At 47.4% G+C, this 20,361-nt stretch overlaps 1 protein-coding gene across 9 annotated transcripts; it reads right to left on the bottom strand.

Moving 5' to 3' along the window:
- Positions 1–1,031: 1,031 nt before the first annotated feature.
- On the bottom strand, positions 1,032–16,656 carry HEXIM2 (HEXIM P-TEFb complex subunit 2). Of its 9 annotated transcripts, none has more exons than XR_013177484.1 (3): positions 15,970–16,180; positions 15,103–15,212; positions 1,032–1,135 (listed from the first exon to the last, which is right to left on the bottom strand). XR_013177484.1 is itself a non-coding variant. In XM_077164104.1 (3 exons), the coding sequence occupies exon 3, from the start codon at positions 12,492–12,494 to the stop codon at positions 11,778–11,780; it is 717 nt and encodes a 238-aa protein (XP_077020219.1). In that variant the 5' UTR covers positions 12,495–12,572; positions 15,103–15,212; positions 16,341–16,656; the 3' UTR covers positions 11,552–11,777. The 9 variants fall into 9 exon arrangements, 8 of the variants coding, with proteins under 8 accessions (XP_077020219.1, XP_077020220.1, XP_077020217.1 ...); XM_077164104.1 differs by lacking the exons at positions 1,032–1,135; positions 15,970–16,180 and adding exons at positions 11,552–12,572; positions 16,341–16,656; XM_077164105.1 differs by lacking the exons at positions 1,032–1,135; positions 15,970–16,180 and adding exons at positions 11,552–12,572; positions 16,236–16,344.
- Between the last annotated feature and the right edge of the window lie 3,705 nt (positions 16,657–20,361).

Raw genomic sequence — 20,361 nt, forward strand, 5'->3', positions numbered from 1 at the left:
AGGGTACATTGCAATACCTTCCTCCTGGGGTTGATGTGAAGGTAAAATGAGAAGATACATAGAAAGTATTTAGCATAGTAAATTTAACTTGAAAAAGAGAGAGTTCATCCCTGCTAGAATAAAAGAGGGAGACAATACCAAGCATTGACCAAGAAAATGTAGTAATGAAACTCTGATTCTCACTGGGTAGGGATGTAAAATGGTACAAACACTTGGCCGTTTCTTTCAAAGCTGAATATATGCATACGGTATGGCCCAGCAACTCTACTCCTAGGTATATACCCAAGAGGAAAGTACACACACATGTGAATCAAAAAGCATGAAAATAATGTTCATAGCAGCACTATCATAATAACTCAAAATTGGAAACAATCCAAACATCCATTGACATTACCGTGGATGAATACATTTTAGAATCATCGTACCATGAGTGCTGTAGAGCAATGGAAAACAATGAACTGCTGCCGCTCGCAAAAGCATGGGTGAAGCTCTCAGACGATGATGTTAAGGAACAAGAAACAAACACAAAGGAAGTATACAGGGCGTGTTCACATTCATAGACAATTCCAAACAGCCAACCAATTCATGTCAGAGGTCAGGATAGAGGTCATCCTTGGGGATGTGGGAGCAGGGCAGTGATCAAAGAGGGGGGCCTGGAGGGTCCTAGGGTGCTGTTTCTTTATGTGGATGCTGGTTACACAGGCATGTTTGCTCATTTTGTGAAAACCCATTAAACTGTACAGTTATGATTTATGCACTCTTGTATAAATGTTATACTTCAATAAAAATTTCACATTAACATAAAAAAGACAAATGAATGGAGCTATGTGTATCTGACAGAATAAATCTTAAGACATTTTGGGTAAAGAAAAAGTTGTTAAAAGATTTTTGCACTATGATTCATAGACATTTAAAAAGTGCCTACCAGCATGTATTGTTTAAGCATACATCCTATGTAGTACAAATAAAAGGCATCTGGAGGGGATGACAGCAAATTCAAACAGAACTTACCTTTGAGTGGGAGAGGAATGAGACGTGCAGGAGGGCTTCAAATGTTTTTATTGTCTGATTTCTTAAGCTGGGTGGTTCTGTACTTTTCGGATTATCTGACATATTTCATAATTACAAAGAACACCTCAGCGTTAAAAAAAGAAAGAAAGAAAAGAAAATCAAAGCAGTGAGTGGGTAAATTGCATCTTATTTATCTTTGTCTTTCCAGTGCCAACCCAGTGCCTGGCACTCAACAAATGTTTGGTGAATGAAAGACCACTGGGCTAGTAATGCGTTGGAACCATGAATCCAAGGTTCAATGCCAGGTTTTCCCACGCCAAATTCCAAGTGCAGAGAGCTCCGGTGGCCACACTGTTCCCCACTTCACCACAGCTGGGAAGGCAGAGAAGGGGCGGCAAGATTGGAGGCCCCAGACCAGCACCCTCTGTAACTGAACTGAATGACAGAATTACTTGATCACAGGGGATAGAGAAGGAACAAACTGACTTCATTCATAGGAACTCTGCAAATTCAGAATGTAGTGGCCCAAGTTTCTAGGAATCGTGCTACCAGAATCTTCTAATAACTTGTTCTTCACCTAAAATGTTTTGCTTTAAGTTTTTGTGTTTTTTTTTGGTTCTTTTTTTAAAAATTCTTTTTATTGACTAAACAAAGTACAAACATTCTTAACATACAAACATTTCATACATGGTGTACAATCTATGGCTCACGATATCATCACATAGTTGTATATTCATCACCACAATGTTTTTAGAACATTTGTATCACTCCAGAAAAAGAAATAAAAAAAGAAAAAACTCATACATACCATACCGTTTACCCCTCCCTGTCCTTAACCAATGTTATTTCCATCTACCCAATATATTTTAACCTTTGTTCCCCCTATTATTTGTTTATTCTTTTATCCATATTTTTTACTCATCTATCCATACTCTAGATAAAGGGAAGCCCAGACACAAAGTTTTCACAATCACACAGTCACATTGTAAACATTATATCTTCATACAATCATTTTTAAGAAACATTGCTTTAAGTGTTATCTATAGAGCACTCATAGCTCAATTCATCTGTCTTTTTATATTAATGCATGTGTCCTCTCCATGGGACAAAAAAGGGGGCTCTCTGTATCAAATTCTAGCTGAAAAGGATGGTGGCACATATTTGATTGGCTTAAGAGAATAAACAGCCTTCAGTACATTAATTCTTTGCATGCAAAGAATGCTACTAATTGCAGATGTGTTTTATCTGTTTGTTAGGCTCCGTGTTGGAATGCAGTCTCTGAGAAAAGCACTTCTCACCACTTAAAACCCAGGTGCCGACAGGGGCTTCTATAGGAAGGCAAATGACAAGCTGCCTCCACAGCTACGAGTAGAGTTAACCGCATACTGAAGGGGATTCATAGAAGTTTAGGCTTTGAGCGTTGTTTTTAAGAAAGAGAAATAAGTCCTACTTCTGCAGGAGCCTGATTATTCAGTGAACTCCAATCAGAGCTAATAGTCTGACGGGTTGTGAATGACAGTGGCGGTAGCTGAAGCTACGAGAGTGCCATCTGGACATCGCATCATCGCACACCTGTCTGCACAGCTGGTTTCCCACCCTTACCGCTATGCATTAAACAAGGTCTCTATCATTATGAAGGCAATGGTGTTACTGCACTTGACAGTAATAAAATGACAATTTTCTTCAAAACACTCTCAATTCAGACTCTGTATTCAGGTTGTCCTCTCATCAACAGCACCCCAGGTTGGCTGGAGTCAAACAGACAGTTACTGATTCACTCATTTATCAGTTATTTAATAAAAACTCATTCGTGCCAGCCACTGTGCTAGAGGCTGGGGTGAAAAAGATGTGTAAAAGGGTCTCTGCCCTCAGGATCTTGAAGACAAGTTAACAGATAATTATGATTCTGTGTGATGAGGGCAATGATAGAGGGAAATACAGAGTGGAGGCCTCAGAAGAGGGTGGGGCTGGCTGCTTATCCACCTTCCCAAACTCATCCCTAGCCCCACCACCCACAGGTACCCAGCTGCCTAGCCACGCCCGACACCTTCTCATTCCTTTGAGACTTTGTCCCAGCCATTCTCTTCATTAGAGATGCCCTTTCCCATCCCCACCTGACCTCAAATGCTTGCTTTGACCACACCACTCAGCTCAAAATGATAAGGTTCAAGTTTGGGAGGGTGGTTCGCCCTGGGGGATGCGACCACAAGCCAGGGGATTGTGTGTCGTGTTTTATTTCGTAAGCAGAAGATTCATTCTATTATTCTAATAGATGGCTTTCTGTGTCTGAAAATTTCATCAAAACGTATTTTCAAAAGAGATGCAGTTTGAGCTACACCACCACCTTGATCCCCAACTCCTGTTTCCTTATCAATAATCATGCTAAAAGAAAGTATCCCTTACTGTCAGTTAAAAGTAACTTTGGGTTCCCTGAGATGCAAGGAAATGATTCTTGAGCAATCTTGCTGGGGACCTAGAGCAAGGATCTAGGATCCGGAATGCATCTGGGGAAGTGTGCGATGCTAGGCAATTATTGCCAAGAATGGCAATTGTTGTTGTTATTTCTTAGATTAGGTGATGAGCACACAGGTGTTTGTTTTATGTCTAAAATATTGTCTAATAAACTTAACATTGGAAAAGCATCTCTGTCCAGAGGGAGAGAAACAGGGAAGACGAAAGAGCTTTAGAGAAGTTGGATAAGGAAGAGCAAAGAGATGGCTCCCTGCTGGGCGTGGAGGGTGCATTGAGCAAGGAGGCTTGACCTGCTGGTGGAGAGCTGAGAGCAATGAAGGAGGCCTGCGACTGTCTCGTTGTAGTGAGGCATATCTTCGTGGCTAAGAGCACGGATACTAGAGTCGGACCACCTGGGTTCACGTCCTGAGGTGGTCTCATATTAGCTGCATGACACTGGGCAACTAACTTCAGTTTCCTTACCCTGCAAAATGCTTATGGAGATCAAATGAGATGAAGTGTGTAAAACCTGTGCTGGTTGGTATCTAGCAAGGGCTAAAAATTACTATGTCATATTATGTTTGAGTCCCATGACCCTGAACAAGTCATGGTCAGTCTCTACCCATGAAATGGGGACTATGCTGTAATGCTCAAATAAGCTCATGGACATTGAAAATGCTTTGATACTCCAGAGTGATTCATCAATAAGAGAGAATATCAAATAGGAGGACTACCAGGAAAAAGACCAAAAGAGAGGGTAAGCTCTTTGAGGGCAGAGATGGCATCCATCGAGCGCACAGTGTATCCACCAGTGCCTGGCACAGAGCCTGGCACAGCCCGGACACCCACCCAATGTCTGCTGAATAAACAAATGATGCGTGGTGTTCCGAATGAGACACGGCCATCTGTTTCACCAGGAAAGGAGGCTGTGTGTCCAGGCAATGGGAAGATGTATGTCCTTTTCTGAAGTGGGTGGGAAGCAGCAGGGCAGGATAAGGCCATTTGAACCCAGCAGTCCAACGCCAGAGTTCATGTTCTTAACCACTACATTTGCCAGAGCCCTAGAAGAAGTCCAGCTGGCTCTGAAGAACCCTCCCTCCCCTGGCCTCCAAATTGCATCCTACCTACCCTCCCTCTGATTTGCGTAAATGAGAAGAAACAGGATGGGAGACAATCAGGAAGCACTAAAAAGGAAAACAAGGATGGCATTTGACTCTGGAACTCCCAGCAGACTCATTCATAGCACTTGCTCACAAATGGACGCCCTTAGCCAGAGGCCTCCTGCCTAGATGGAGCTGAGTTATCTCACTCACACACACACACACACACACACACACACACACACACACACACACACACACACGTGATTGGGCTGCTGTGGTAAAGAAGCAACAGCACTTTGCCAGGCAGAATTCCAGAATCTGAGAGCTGGAGGCCCTCCGCATGCTTTCTGAGCTCACCATCTATCCTGCTCACAAGCCCTGACACATCCCTAGGTGGGAGCTGGGACTCCCTCCTTCCACTTCAACCACTGCTCTGCCCGTTGATCCCGGGTCTACCCTCCAGGGCTCCCCAGAACACCCCCTTACTGTCTTGTGTCTGCACATTGGAGGTCATTCCATCCTGGAGTCCTTCTAGGGAGGTGGGTGGGTGAAAGCAGCACCCCAAATCTGGGATTCTGGGGCACACAAAGCAAGCAGAGAGGAGAGAAAATTCGGAGCTCTTAGAACCCTGATTCTCAGCCCTGGCTGCACTGGAGCATCAGCAGGGAGCCTTAAAAACCCCAATGGCCAAGGATTCAACCCACAACAGTTAAGTCAGATTTTCTGGGACTGGTACCCAGGCATAAGAACTTTTTAAGCCTTTCCAGATAATTCCAGTGGATAGCCAAATTGAGAAGCAGTGATTTAGTAGACAAAGGAGTCCTGCAAGGGGAGGGAACCTGGGCTCTGGCAGGAGGGAAAAGGGCAGGGCAGCAGTGATATCAAAGGGCTTCTAGAGCCTAGAGGGGAAGGGAAGGAGAGACACTGAGGGTGCTACCCAGGGTAGCCAGAGAAGGAGAGCTGTTCAAGGGGGACTGGGAGTGGATCAAATCCAAGGAAGGACAATGCCTGTGGCTACAAAGAAAACTGATGTAAACTGCAAGTTGGACTAGGGGCCCAGAGAAAAGAGATTCTCTTTTTTTCAGAGGTCCAAGAAGGAAACAACTGAGGCTGGGACTGAGAAGCTCAAGAATGGAGGGTCTAGCAGAAAGGACCGTGGGCCCAAGGGCCCTTGGTAGGAGTGGGACTTGGCCTGGCTGCAAGAATGCTGCAGCTCGCTGTGTCTGGTTCCTCACACTGTGGCAGAGGAGTCCCTGAATGGCTTATCGGGTGTGTGTAGATCTGAGAAAGACACTGGGGAGGGGGCTGGAAGGAGTAAGAGCCTCGTAAGATGTTGGGCCCAAAGAGACCCCTTGCCCTTCCTTCTCTGTGGTAATGACGAGGTGGGGCAGACTCATGCTCTGGAGGCCCACAGGGTCTCAGTCTTCCTCACAACACTGTCTCCTCCGGAACTCCACCTTGGGGCCAAAGAGGTGAGGACAGAGCGGGATGCATACCTGAGTGGGAACAGGTTGCCCTGAGGCAGGGCATGGCAGGTGCCCTCGAGGCTGGTTCATGGGTGTCCCCTCTTGGATGGGGTTGAGAGAGGGACTATGGGGCAAATGGTCTCTGGACCGTCTGTGCCCACAGGCAGCTGCAACACAGCAATGAACTGGGGGCCAGCTGCTCAGCCTGACCCCCTGCCAGGCAAGGCCTGGGCAGTGCCCACCCTTCTCTGTGCCCACAAAGGCCTTTCTGTTTGGGGGGCAGGGATGGCGGTTCAGTCATGGGGAAAGGGATGAAGCAATCCCCAGGTGAAGGAAACAATAGCATCTCCTTCTTTGGCAGGGAAGGAAGTGGGGGAGGGGAACCTTCGTCCTACCTCCACCTGCCCAAAGGGCTCTGGGCCCAGGCAGCCCCTACCAGCCTCCGCAGGGGCTGTCATCCTACAGCGTGAGTTGAGAGGATAAAGATGAAACCCTCTTCTCCAAAAGATAATAAGGCAAAGGGGCAGTGAGAGAAACTCCCAAGAACCATCTTGGAACGGGCTCTTTACCATTACGCAATACCCTGCAAGTAGTAAAATCTACAGCTGCTTCCATTTGAGAGCACCTACCACATGGCTCACACCTAGCTAAGTTAATTTACATTATGTATTTGAAGATAGAAAAGTACAGTCAAGAACTCAAACTGCAATCAGACAGAACTGGCGCAACCACCTGCTCTCTGCGTGGCCTTGGGCAAGTTTCTCAACCTCTCTGAGCCAGTTTCCTCATCATGTGTCCGGCTTCAACAGGCGTCACTGTCCTCTGGAGTCACTCTGTTCTAAGTGTGGATGTGAATAGGAGGAGACCAGGGAAGGGGGTGGGAGCTGATGGGGTGGTATGTTGTTTAGGGTAGGCGGCACAATCCCAGATAAAATACTCCCGGCGTGGGATGGGTATTGGCTGGGCCAGGAAGTGTTCCCATGCCCCTAGAACAAATGAAGAGAGGAGGCCTCTGAGTTATAAGCAGAATTAAGATGGATTGCAAGTCTTTGGACTCCTGTTCTGGTGTTCCATCCACCATGGCATGCTTGGGAGTCTGTGCTTTTCAGATGAAGGCACCAAGAGACCGCTGAGCCTTTTCCTCTTGGCTCTGCTACCACCAGGGGACCCCTTGAGCATGGTTACACCCACAGATGATCCAAGGAGAGGAGCAAGGAGTTTTTCAAAAGTTGTACTTTAAAAAATATTAATATACTTTAAAAAATAAAATATAACATGGATGAGCCTCGAAAATATTACACTAAGTGAAATATGCCAGACCAAAAGGATAAATATTATATGATTTCACATATAGAAATATCTAGAATAAGCAAATTCTTAGAGACAAAATAAATTAGAGATTACCGGGGGTTGGGAAGAGGGGATAGGGAGTTACTGCTTAATGGGTCCAGAGTTTTTCTGTTTGGGGTGATGAAAGAGTTTAAATAATAGAAGGTGGTGATAGGAGCACAACACTATAAAAGTCATTAATGCCACTGAATTGCACACTTAATTATTAAAATGAAAACTTCATGTCATATATGTGTGTGTGTGTGTTACAATAAAAACAAAATAAAAATGCCATAGATGATAATGATAATAGTAATATGCATACAAAAGGAATGAAGTACTGATTCAGCAATAACAAAAGAATGAAGTACTGATACATGCTACAACCTGGTTGATCCTTGAAACTAATATGTTAAGTGAAAAAAGTCAGACATAAAAGGTCACATGCTATATGACTCTATTTGTATGAAATATCCAGAATAGGTAAATCCACAAAATCAAAAAGCGGATTGGTGTTGCCAGGGGCTGAGACAGGAGGGAATAGGGAGTGAATGCTTAGTGGGATGGAGTTTTCTTTTGCGGGATGATGAAAACATTTTGGAATTAGATGGAGGTGGTGCCTGCACACATTGCACCCCCCAGGACCACTGAATGGTTCACTCTACGATGGTTCATTTTATGTTATGTGAATTTCACCTCAATTAAAAAATAACAGTGGCTTCTTTTTCTGAATTGATGCAAATGTTCTGGGAAATGATCACGATGATGAATATGCAACTATGTGATGATATTGTGAATTGGTGAGTGTATGTGTTGGGAATGTTTGTGTATCTTGTAATTTTTTTTAATTAATAAAAAATTAAAAATAAATAAATAACAGTGGTGCCTATAGCTAAGAAATGAGAGGAAGAAGTGCTAAGGGTAAGGGCAGCGAAAGAGGGGCTGAGGCATGAGGGAGGGGGAGGATGTGGCAGAAACAGGAAAGTCTGAGGTGGGGAAAAGGTTTGAGGAAGGGGGTTTCCTTGCTGCAGGCCAGCCTGGGCTGGAGGATGCAGGTAAGGAAGAAAAGACTGATCACAGGGACAGCAGGAGCCACTGGGCTTTAAGGAGGGGAAAACCAGGATGAGGGAGAGACTGGGGAAAGCACTTTCATCCTGAGCTGAAATGAGTAGGCACCTCATCATTTGAGCTATTTTTAATTTTCTGAGTATTATCCCAGGTAGATGGTTCTTACAAACAAGAAAAACAAAAGAGCTTCTGGAACAAACAGGATGAAATTGAACATGTGGGGAACATGTGAAGCAGCAATAAGATTGCCCACCCCTCCCAGCAGGGATGAGAGGGTGGCACTGGGGTGGCTGCTCAAGATCTTCCAAGGCAGAGAAAGGAGGCCACCCCTGCCTCCGTGCTCTGCCCATCACCCCGAGGCTTCAGTCCGACAGCTCTAGAGACCAGCACCGCACCGCACCGGGGGATGGGTTGGGGGAAGGCCTTGGGTGAGCAGTGTAGACTCCTTTGTCAGACCCAGGAAGGGAAGTGGGGGCAGCTACAGGAAGTAGGGGAGTGAAAAGCTCCCTCCGGAATCTATCCCCCACTTCCCGCCCCTCTCTACTCCTGCACATGCTCAGTGTGCCCAGGAGTTGGGTTGGCTGGGGGAGGGCAATGACTGGCACCCCCACTTAAAGGGCCAGTGCCATCTTTGACAGCTTCCAATAGAAGCCATGGGACATGGCCCAAGCTCTTTTCCCAGACGGAGTTACTTTACCTAGGACTCCCTCCCCCCCTTTCCAGCAGCTTCCTTCTGATCTCTCAGCACCTGTGCCCACCCCACTATCTCTCATTCTCTGGCCCTGAAGCAGGGAGGGTCCATTCACTAGACACTGGAGTTTTTACCTGGCATAGGGGAGTCCTTGATGGGGAAGAAAAAGGGATTCCAGCCCATGCTAGACAGGGGTGGTAGGAAGCTTTAGCAGTCATTTCCATGAAATATTTGCCTCATTGGACTCCCTTCCCCTGGCCCAGGTGACCAAGGTCCTAGAAAGCAAATGGGCCAGGAGTAAAATAAGGTACTGAGCTTCTGCTTTGGAAAGGTCTAGGGAGGAGAGGGCAGTTGCATCCAAGCCTTTCCTCCCCAGCTGATGGTGTGTCTATGTTTGTGTGTGCATGTATGCCTGGGAGGGGTGTGTAAATTAGAAGGCTCATCTCTGGGGTGGGGTGGGGTAGGGTAGAGCCCAGGCCTCAGGACCAAGCAGTGGGAGAGGGAACAACTGGAAAGGTGGCTCTGATTCCCTATTCAGGGAAAGGGGGAGGTGATGAAACAAACCTGGGCAGCTCTCCCCATCACAGAACCCCAACACTCCAGCCCCCAGAGATGGTCTCCTCTCTCCACACCCCTCACCCAGGGGATTGGGGATTTTAGATTGACTGGGATCTTTCTGCTTTGCCCCCTCTCCATTGTTTTCTTCTTGCTCCACCCCTTTCCCCACCAGCCCTGGGAAAACTGACTGGCCTGGTGGCTTGCCCTGGCCCAGAGCCCTTCAGCCATTTTATGTGTGTTTGGGATAGGGGGGGCGGGGTGCTTGGGGCGGAGAGAAACCAGCTGGCAGCTTTCCTGTCTCTAGGCTCCTGAGCCAAGAAGGGCTGAGCCTCTTCCCTGTTCCCTCCCTCCCTCCACCCATGCCCACTCAGGGACCTAGCCACATCCCAGACACAAGCCCCCAGCATACTCTCCCTCTCCACCACACCCGCGAATGGGCCGCCTTACCCCCCTCCACAACCCTCTGGAATCTTCTCTTCCCTCCTAGCTACACACGCCTCTGGGTAAACAATCTTCACTCTGGCCCTCCCCACCTCCAGGCTCTCTAGGCTGAGGAATGCAGCAGCTGGGAGACTGCCTGTACTGACCAAGGGGACTATTGGGCCCCAAGCTAGCACCTCACAGTGAAAGGCAGGCCTCATGCCAGCTTCCCTGAAATACAGAAAGCCACTTCCTTTCTGAGACTTTGGATTCCCATCTGCAAAGTGGGGACAGAGTCATTCCTACCTGCCCTTCCTAACTGGAAGGGGATTTTGTAAATGAAAGCTCTCAGCCAGTGTTCCAGGGGCAGATGCCCCAGGGATGGGACTTTGCTCTCCCTTGAAACCCATCCCTTCCTAGAAGCCTGGGTGTGGCAGGGCAGAAATGAAAGTTGTTTTGGCAATTCACAAGGTTAGTCAACATTTCCATCTTCAGCAGCTCCCAGGCCTGAGCCATTCTCTTGCACAGTGTGGCCTGTCAAGATGAGAGCCTGGAATGGAAGCCAGTCAGACCTCTGCTCCTCTCCATGCACAGTGGCAGAGCCAATGTGGGCTCATTAGCAAGTTGACTAACTTTCTGCCACCACCACGCAATTATCCACACTGCCAGCCTGACACCTGGCCCAGCCAGCAAGGGCTCTGGGAGGGCCACGGAAGTGGGGGGGGTGTCTACATCATCCAGGCCGACCCAGCTCTCTGTTAGGCACAGCCAGGTGAGAAGCTCATACACTTCAGAAGGAATTACCCACACGTATGATTAGGCAGAGTGGAGGATACACATGATGCATGGCATGCATCAGGAAAGCCCGGCAGACCAGCTCTGCCTCTAAGGCTTTGTTTTCCATAAGAATGCATCCCTTGAGTGCTTGAGTGCCCTTCTAGGAGGTAAAGGAACAAAATGTGATGACTCATTTTCCAGCTCCCTGCTAGGAGACTAGGGTAGGAGGGTGGCTGTCAAAGAAAAAGAGACAACACATACCCAGACCTCTTCTAGCCCAGCTTTCTAAGCTGCGGGCAGAATACAGGAAGACTGGGAACAAACCCCAAAGGAAGTCCAGGGTTTGGGGCTTCTACCAAAGTTCCAGTTCTCTCTCTTCTGGAGGAAGCTCCCAGCTCCTCCCAGTGATGTAGCATCTCAAGTCAGGTTCCAGTTGAACCTGGGGCTACAACCTCTGTACCCCACCCTATAAAACCTGGAGCACAGTCTGACTGCTCCAGGAGACACAGAGCAGAATTCAGGCATCCTGGAGACACTGATAGGACCCCAATCCAGAGGTCTGCTGTCCTCCAAAACTTGGGGTAGTGGGGCACCTGGGAGCCCAAGTCCCAGACTGTTGGGCTCAGTGTGCTTTGATTCCCTGAACAACCTCGTGAAATCAATCCTAGACATTCCTATGTGGTCTCACCAGGACCTTTTAATTTCTATATGAAAAATAAGATGACATCAAAGAACAAATTGTGAAAATGACAAGATGGAAGTCTGAACTTATTTCAGCTGTTCTCAGGGAGCTGAGGGATATTGAGAGCAATTTTCACCTTCCACATGTCTTCTGGAGATCCAGATGGCCTGTGTGTGTGAAATGGAATCTTCTCCTTGGGTGGGCCTAGCTGGGGAGCACCCCTAGGTGCCCGGCTCCCCTGGGCAGCTGCCACCCTCTCGGTTCCACATCTCATTCTCCTGACGAAGCCGCTGGTTCTCCGTCCGGAGCCTCTCTATCTCAGCAGCTAGCTCCTCCACCTGGCGACAAGGCTGCCGGCTGGTGCAACTTTGCAGCTGCTGCAGCCTCCTCGCCTCCTCCTCAGCGAGCGACAGCCGCTTCTCCAAATCCAGGTAGTCTTGCACCAGCTCCTGCTTACTACGGCCCTGCAGGCTCTCAGTGTGGTAGCGCTCATAGGCCTCAGAGAAGTCCCTCTGCAGGAACTCCCCGTGAGCTCGTCCCCGCCCATCACTGTCCCCTGCCTCACTCTCCCCGCTGGAGCCTGGGTGGGAAACCCCATGGGGCACATCTAGGTCAGGCTCCTCTGGGTCTCGGTCATTCATTAGGAACTGGGTGGTGTTATAGGGCGCCACGGGCTGGCCTTTGGCGAACATCTCCTCACGCACCCGGGAGGCCCTCTGGCTCTGCCTCTCGTCCCGCTGTTGCTTCTCGGCCCAGCTCAGCTCCAGGTAGGGCCGCCAGTGCCGCTTGCGCTTCGAGGACCGCCGGCGGTGCTTCTTCCGGCCCAGCACAGCCTCTGCTGAGCAGGCCCCTGGGCTCCGGGTCCGGGGACTCCTTCCATTCCAGCCCAGGCCTCTGCCAGCCCCAACAAGATCCTCATCCTCAGAGTGGCTCTCCATCCGGGGTGTCAGGGGCTGGGAATTGCCCGTGTCATGAGGCACAGGGGGTGTCGTGGGACTCCCTGGAGCCCCAGAGCCCTGGAGGGGACCAAAAAGGAGGATCACAGACAACCTGTTCCTGGTGGTGGAAGCCTTCCCTTGTCTCCCCAGCCGGAAGAAGGTGACCTTCCCACACCCAGCTAACCCGGGCACTCTTTAGCCCCTCCCCCTTCTGCAGCCATTTGTTAACTTATGGATTTATGGGCTTACCTTTGTACTGTCTGTCTCTGTCTCCCCCATTGCACCAAACAGCCCCACCCACCCATCTACCCCCCCACATCCACTGCCTCACGTAAACTCAGTGAGAGCAGAACTGTGCCTGCGTTGATTGCTCTGGAACTTCAAAACCTAGAACAGTACCTGGAACAGGGCAGGTATTCAGTAAGACTGTTTAAACAAATGAAGCAGGAGAAAACTGGATGGAAAGTGGTTCCTCATGTGTTTGCTTGATTAGAAGCCCAAACTGTACTTGCTCTTTCTTTTGCCTAGAAAGCTTGTCTTTCAGCTAGAGCCGGCTCCACGGGCAGGCAGTGTGCCCACACTCAAAAAGGCCCTGTGGTTAGCTTAATGTTGTGCTGTCGCGGTCTTGAATTCTTAATTTTTGAGCAAGGGGCCTCTTTGCACTGGGCCCCAAGAATTATGTAGCCGATCCTGCTTCGAGATATTTGCATGGCTTCCTCTTTCTTATCCTTTTGAAAGTTGCAACGTGACCACTCCATTAAAAGTAGCGCCCCCACTTCTCCTCCCCAGTGACTCCCTATCACGTTACCTGGTTCATATCCCACAAAGCATTCCATTTAGCATGTTGCCATTACCAGCTATCTTCCTCTTATTAGAATGTGTCTTCTCTATTTGGTGCACAACTATATTCCTACAGCTGGCACATGGCAACTGCTCAATAAATATCTGTTAAATGACAGGGAGAACCAAACGATACAGGACAATGTGGCTCTCCTTTCCATGGTTCTATGACAGAGAAAACAGAGTGTATTTATTCTAGGCAGAAGTTGGTGTATCACTCTTCTACATGAGGGGCAGGAAAGAAGTCCTGGCTGACTGAAGCGTAACCTCCAGTCTGCAGCCAAGAGAGTTCCGGAACTTATCGAAGAGGTGAAGAGGATTCTGTCAAGCGAATGTGTGTGTTCAGGACATCTGTTTATCTCTTTGTGGTGAGGGTGGGAATATTGAGTGAGTGAGTGAGAGAGAGAGTGTGTGAGTGTGTGTGTGTGTGTGTGTGTGGCGGAGGAGAGGAGATGAGCTGCTCTAAGTTTGTGGTTTGGGGATTTCTAATAATAACCACTACCATTGTTATGTTGTTTTCTGATGTACAACATGGATTCAGAGACATCTGAAAATGCAAGTGTCCATACAAGCATGGAGCATATGTTGGTGGGAAGGGCGGTTGTGTAGTATATGAAACCCTATAAGGGATATGCCAAGTGTGATTTGGAGACGCTGAAGAAAAGAGCTTCAGGGAAAAGGAGGAATATGTTCACAGTGTGTGAATGTGTGAGTGTGTGTGTGGTGTTCATCACGTTGTATGATTACTGCACCTGCAGGGAAGACCATCAATCAAGAGCAAAATGCTTTAAGAGCATTAAGCAATAGGCTTGGTTGGGCCCAGTGAGACACAGTGGCTGCCGCACCTGGGAGACACAGGGCACTTGGGAACACTGAGGCAGAGTGGCCTGTCTGTATGGACGTAATCACTTACCTGCTCCCGGTCCTCAGCAAATGTCCCTAATGCCAGCCCTGCCCCTCAGCCCCACATGCTGACTCCCTTCGGCAGGCTCGTCTCTGCACTATTATTACCGCTTTGGCAGATAAGCTGTGTGATCTAGGTGAGCCACTTTCCCTCTCTGAACCTTCTAGCACTGACATGCCATGAACTCTAAATTACTTAAATGCAGGAAATATTGGAAATGGCTAGGCAGGGTGGGTCAGAAACTCCCCCACCTAAGTTCCCTCCTCACCTACAGGGAGTTGTGGACTGGGAGAGAATGGGTAGGGTGGAGGCAGTGAAAGAGAGCATGGTCTGGGAAAGTTTAGGCTCCTGGAGTAACCTCAGAAGGTAATTTCCTCCATGGACCTCACACACTTGCTCTCTCCCTTCTCCCGGTGATATCCTATCTCCCACCCTCATCCCAAATTACAAACTGCTCAAACTCTTCTCTCAGCTTTAAATTTAGCTCTCAACCAGGACAAAATGTGAATATTCAACCACGTTTTATGCCTATGAGGTCAAGCTATATTCAAGTTATGTTAAAAGGCCCTAGGTTTAAGTCTTGAGTCTGTTGCTTGAAGACTCAATGATTCTGGAAAAGTTGTTTCAGCTCTCAGAACCTTTACTTCTGTAAAACGAAATAATTCCTACCTTGAAGGCTACCAGGATTTCACGAGATAATACAGACAGATAAAACATCTGGAATATTGCTTAATGCATAGTGGGGACTCATTTGAAAATGTTGGTTTTCCAAATCCACCAACACATCTGAGACAAAAAGCCAAGATCCTAGCTGGCAAGATTCAGGATCAGGGTAGCTGAGTGACTAGCAGCATAGGGGCTTACCTTGGCCTCCTCCAGAGTTGTTGGTGACTCTGTATTATTGTTGGTCTGGTTTGGAGTGGCCACCTTCTTCTGTTCCAACTCTCTGAGCAGATGCCTTTAACTAGTGACCCCTGCTTTAAACAACAATAGAAACCTAAGTCCTGACAGGGAATTCTCAGGAAGGCTCTGACTGCCCAGGAATTCTTTGCCAAGGCAGTGGCAGCCATTTTGTAGCACTAGACGGGTACACCCTCATTTTCAAAAGAAGGCCCTGGAGGCTGCCTCCACACCCTAGTTTCCACACCTCCAGCCAGCCTGGGATCAAATGGGGGGAGTTAGGGACATTTTCCCTGTTCTGTTCCTCAGGCCCCAGACCAGGGCTTATTTTCCACACTGTCCTCCCATAAGTCACTGAGGCCCAGGCTGGTAGTTAGGTCTCGGCTCTGTCTCCCCAACAACCAAAGTGGGAAAGGATCGCCCCAGGGGAGGCCAATGTACAGAAGCGACCCTGGGGAGCTCGGGGAATGAAGTGGGTCTGTGGGTCTGTGGCTCCAACAATAGAGCAGGTTTAAGGGGTTCCTCTCCTCTCTGCCTCCAGAGGCCCCAATCTTGACTGCAGCGCCCCCACCCCCCCACCTCCTCACCAGCCAGGGCTCCCGAAGCAATGGCTCTAGAAACAGGGCTGGTTGCTGGAGTGAGCCTGTGACCCTCTTCGTCGACAGGGTCTGGCCGGCCTCCCTCCTTTCTCTCAGGATTGAAAGCAGAGGAAGGGGCAGGAGAAATCGCCACACTACATGCAGCTGGGAGGGAAACCCAACTGGATAAGGCTGGATTCCTTGGAGGAGGGGTAATGGTCCGGGAAGGAGATTTTGTAAAGGCGGAACTGACCTATTTGCTGTCAAAGGCTAAGCAAACGACTACATCTGTGTGTCTTTCTGTGAGCAGCCTGTCTGTGCGACTCCCAACGTCTCAGCCCTACCTCTTGCTGCAATTGCAGCAGCTCTGGTCAAGCCGCTTGGGCACTAAGGCTGAGGGGGAGGGGACAGCCTAGGCACCGCAGTGCCTGCTGGGGATTGTAGTTCTCCTAGCGTAGAAGGCAGACCAAGATCCTGTTACGTCAATAGGCGCATCTAATAACTCCAAATCCCATTGACCTTTGCACGGGTCCGCGCTCATCGCTTCCGTTTTCTGATTCGTCAAAACATCTGCCAATATTTCCATTCTCGCCATACAGGTAGGCGGAAGCATAACCGACCCACCTTTTCGAAATCAATTTAAGAGTTCATTGATGGCGGTAATCTTTACTGGGCAGAAAATAGGTCCGGTTGAGGGAGGAGGGGCCGTGGGCGCGGAGGGATCCGCGGCCCTAGAGAAAGGCGACCAGAAGATCGGTGGCCGCCGCCGCCATTTTGGGCTGGGAGGAGGCAGCGGAGGGACTCGCTGCGCAGTGAGAGCACCCCATGGGTGGTGGTCCGGGAGCGGGGAAGCCGAGCCGAGTGGGCTGCCTGAAGTGGTGGCGCCGGGAAACGGCGGGAAGTGGTATTAGGGGTTGGGGAGGGATGAAGGTTGGCGTCTTCCGGCTGGGCCCTGTCATTAAAGCTTCCCGGCAGTTCCGCATCCTCACCTCTCACAGAGGACGGGATTCTTGGGTAATAACTGCGTGTTTCCCGAGACCCCAGTATGGGAGAGACCGGGTGAAACGGCTCCCCTCTGCTTTCTCTCCGCGGGGACGCGGATCCAGAGTTCTGCCAAGTTGTTACCCAACCCCCATTCGGCCTCTGTATGGCGACAAGGCCCCGGCGAAACGGGACCCCCACTTCCATGGGCGAGGTTGGGGCGACACCAGATTGCAAAGACTGGCGCCGCAGGGGAGGATGGAGGACGCAGCTTGGGCCGCGCGTCCCCGTTACCCCCCTTCCCCATTCTGGGTCCACCCCTTGGCATGGCGGTCAGCTGGAGCCTCCGAGGGCGGAGAGCCGGGTGCAACCACCATCTTCCCCAGTCCCGTATGCCAAGGCCATCCCTCGATCCTGGCTGCGAAAAGGAACAGTTTTCTTCCTACTGTATCCCCCACTAATATTCTCTGGGATCAGCTAGGTAAGGGCACGTGGATACCTTCGCGAGCCTAGTACTTGGAGATCCCTGCCCTCAAAATTTCCCCTACCCAGCCCCGATTCTCAGAAAGACCTGACCTCGCTCGTCGCCAGCCACTTTTAGGAAACTCTTGAAGTGTGCTGTTCCGCTTCTCTTGAAAGTTTACACCAAAGGGATGGGTCTTTACTCTTTACAGGGTTAGGACAAAATATTCATGGTCGCCACAGCCCAGGAATAGAAATGGAGTGGCCCATTTGAGATACCTCAGGGACATCTGTTTGCATTTTGAAAAGTGAACCATAATTTTTACCACAGCTTTTGGAATAAGAAATAAATGGCTACCTAATTAGAGGAAAAACTCAGTTCCAGTGTAGTCTTTGTAAGGCTACAAATTCTTTTCAATTTAAAGAATTTTCCAAAAACTTAAGTCGGGGAGGGGTTAACAACAAACACTATTACTAGGGGACCTGTATTTTGGAGTTCCGCTAATCGAAAATCACCTCTGTAGATCCTAGAGGCTACCAAAATAATGGTTTTGAGCTCTTTCGTATATGTGACATGTGAGGGCAAAAAAAAAAAAAAATGCTTTGAGAAAAATAAACCTTATATAGCTGAAGTTGACAACTGACTGAAGTTTGAAGGAAGTTCTTGATCTGGAATTGCAGGTTTCTCACTATTTGAGACCTAAATTCTGAGAAATTTATGGCTGAGAGATATCTTGAAATAATAGTTTTGCTGCTAAATAGTCAATTTAAATGATACCTAGGTAGGATCTGAAGTAGAGTTTCTGGGTGGTTGGGCAGTGAATTCCACCTTCGTGGGTACCTTGTGATGACTCTCATTACCAATTACAGATGATCAAGTCATTCCTAAGCATTTGGCCTTAATTACAAGAACCTGGAAAGGGTTGTTTAGTGAAAGCCCTGCTCCTCCTATTATTAATAAAGTAATTTTTTTTTTATGTTGCAGGGATGACAGGCAAGGCTATCATCTTACCTATCCCCCAGCCCCTGCCCTGAGATGTTCTCAGAGACAGTCTTAAGACTGGTTTGCCAAAATATCACCCTTGACTTACATTCATAATCCAAAATTTGAACCACTTACTCCTTAATGAAGCTTCAGTACACTGTATACTTGAGGTTGCTTTTCAGTTTGTGCCATCATTTTACCCTGTTCTTCAGATCAAGAGGTAAGAATTAGGAAAAGCTGGCACATTAAATTGGTAGGAATTAAGTTAAACAATCATAGGAGCTGAAAGCTCCTGTTTAGAGATAATCTTTGTGGTTCTTCTGTCAAGAATTTAATAGGGGAGGATCCCAGATTCTTCTTGTGATTCATCCTCCATTGTGAAGTAATCTAGTTAAATTTTTGGGTGCTGTTAAAATGTAGGATACTATACCAGTGAAAAAACATTGCTATTTATGAAGGTGAAAGCTCACTGTCTTTAAGTTTGACTTTGCTGGAGGCCAAATCCTACAGATGAGCCCAAACTGGTCATTTTGGTGCTGAATCTGTTGTTCCTCTAATATTCAACCAGACTTTCAACTTCCTCTTCAGCCATCCCTTTTCAGATGATTGCTTTGTGGCTTATGACAAACTCTCCAAAGCCTATGTACTTCAGTTTCCTAAATGGAAAATGGTATCAATGCTACCTCTCTCATAAATACTTTGAGGATTAGCTACTCTTCAGTAGCTATGTAAACATCTACTTGCTGTAGCTTAATTATTTGGAAACTTTAGAACTTCTACTTCAAAGGTCATTTGGGGCATTTGGGAGCCTGCCTTACTGAAGTGTAACTTTGTTATGGGAGCACAAAGGAGTGGCCATCATCTTAGTAGGCTAAATGAGCGTCACTCTTGGGGTGTCAAGCAGTCGTCACCGTGAAGTCTTGGACATTGTTTACCTGAAGGCAAGCTCTTGGAGAGCCATGGCTCTATGGGAGCAGGACTTTATTGACAGAGATAGGAGTGATTTTTGCAGTACCCCCTTCAGGATGAAGATGCTTGCTTCTAAAAGATTGGTGTCCATAGTTAATGATTTACTCTCTCATCATCCTCCTTCTACTTTTTTCTCTTTTTAAATTGTTCAAGTGCTGTCTAACTTTAATCAGAACAGTTTTAATGACGAGCGGAAGGGAGATCTAACCTCTTAGATATTCCTTTCCATCCTCCAATATGATTTACCCCAGTTTGGTATTCTGCCTTTGCCAAAAAAGTTGTACTGGAGTTATCCAGACATGCAGAATTGCATGTTTAAAGCAGGCTTCAGAACTCCAAATTAATTTCCTCTCCTGACCCTTAAGGGGAGGACAGGTAGCTTTACAAGAAAAGTGTTGCTATCATTGTTTTGTTTTGTTTTCAAATTGTTGTGTATGGAGCACTCTATAGCTCCCACACTTTTATTCTGGAATATCCTACTTGCTTACTGCAGAAAACCAGGGTTTTTTTAATACATCACACAGTCAGTGGCTCTATGAAATAGAATATGACTTCATATGAGAGTTTACAATTTCCTTCTGAATTTTTCTTTTTCTTTTTTCTTATTGTTGCTTTTGTCTTCTTAAGAATAAATTTTAAGCCAAATTTAGTAAGTCGTCTTGGTACTATGTTGAGAGAAAGATCACACTAGCTATTGCAAATGACGATAATTGACAGTTTACTGTAGCAGCTCGTTTGAATGAATTTTCTTGGCGTGCAAATGTTTGTTAGTCAATTATTAGGATTATTCCTGCTTTTGTCCATCTTATGTCATTTGTCATCATTGAATCTACTCTATAAGTAAAACCTAAGGACAAGTTTATTCGGGAGAATTTGCAAGAGCTAAATTATTGATCTGTCTAAAGAATCCCGAGCCTTTGTGTTTTTGGTTTTGTTTTTTGTTTTTTTTTTCAGCAAGAAGCAGAAAAAGGTTGTAAGCTTTTCAGTGTTCAAAGACTGCCAGCAAAAATTGGCCAAAAATTGCATCTTTGCCTCCTAGGCAGTATATTATGTCCAGCTTACAAAGTATGATAATTCTCCTTTTGAATGTTCTTGTTTTCAGGGTCCGAATTTAACATTTTCTTTCTTTTAAAAATTACTTTTATTTGTAGCATCAACCATTTACACTCTGCATGAGTAATAGTAAAGTGGAATTTTTATTCCAATGATTGATTGTGTGCAAATATGAAACATAGCTACTTTCCAAAT

Source organism: Tamandua tetradactyla, chromosome 6 (genome assembly GCF_023851605.1).
Source record: "Tamandua tetradactyla isolate mTamTet1 chromosome 6, mTamTet1.pri, whole genome shotgun sequence".
NCBI classification, from domain to species: domain Eukaryota; kingdom Metazoa; phylum Chordata; class Mammalia; order Pilosa; family Myrmecophagidae; genus Tamandua; species Tamandua tetradactyla.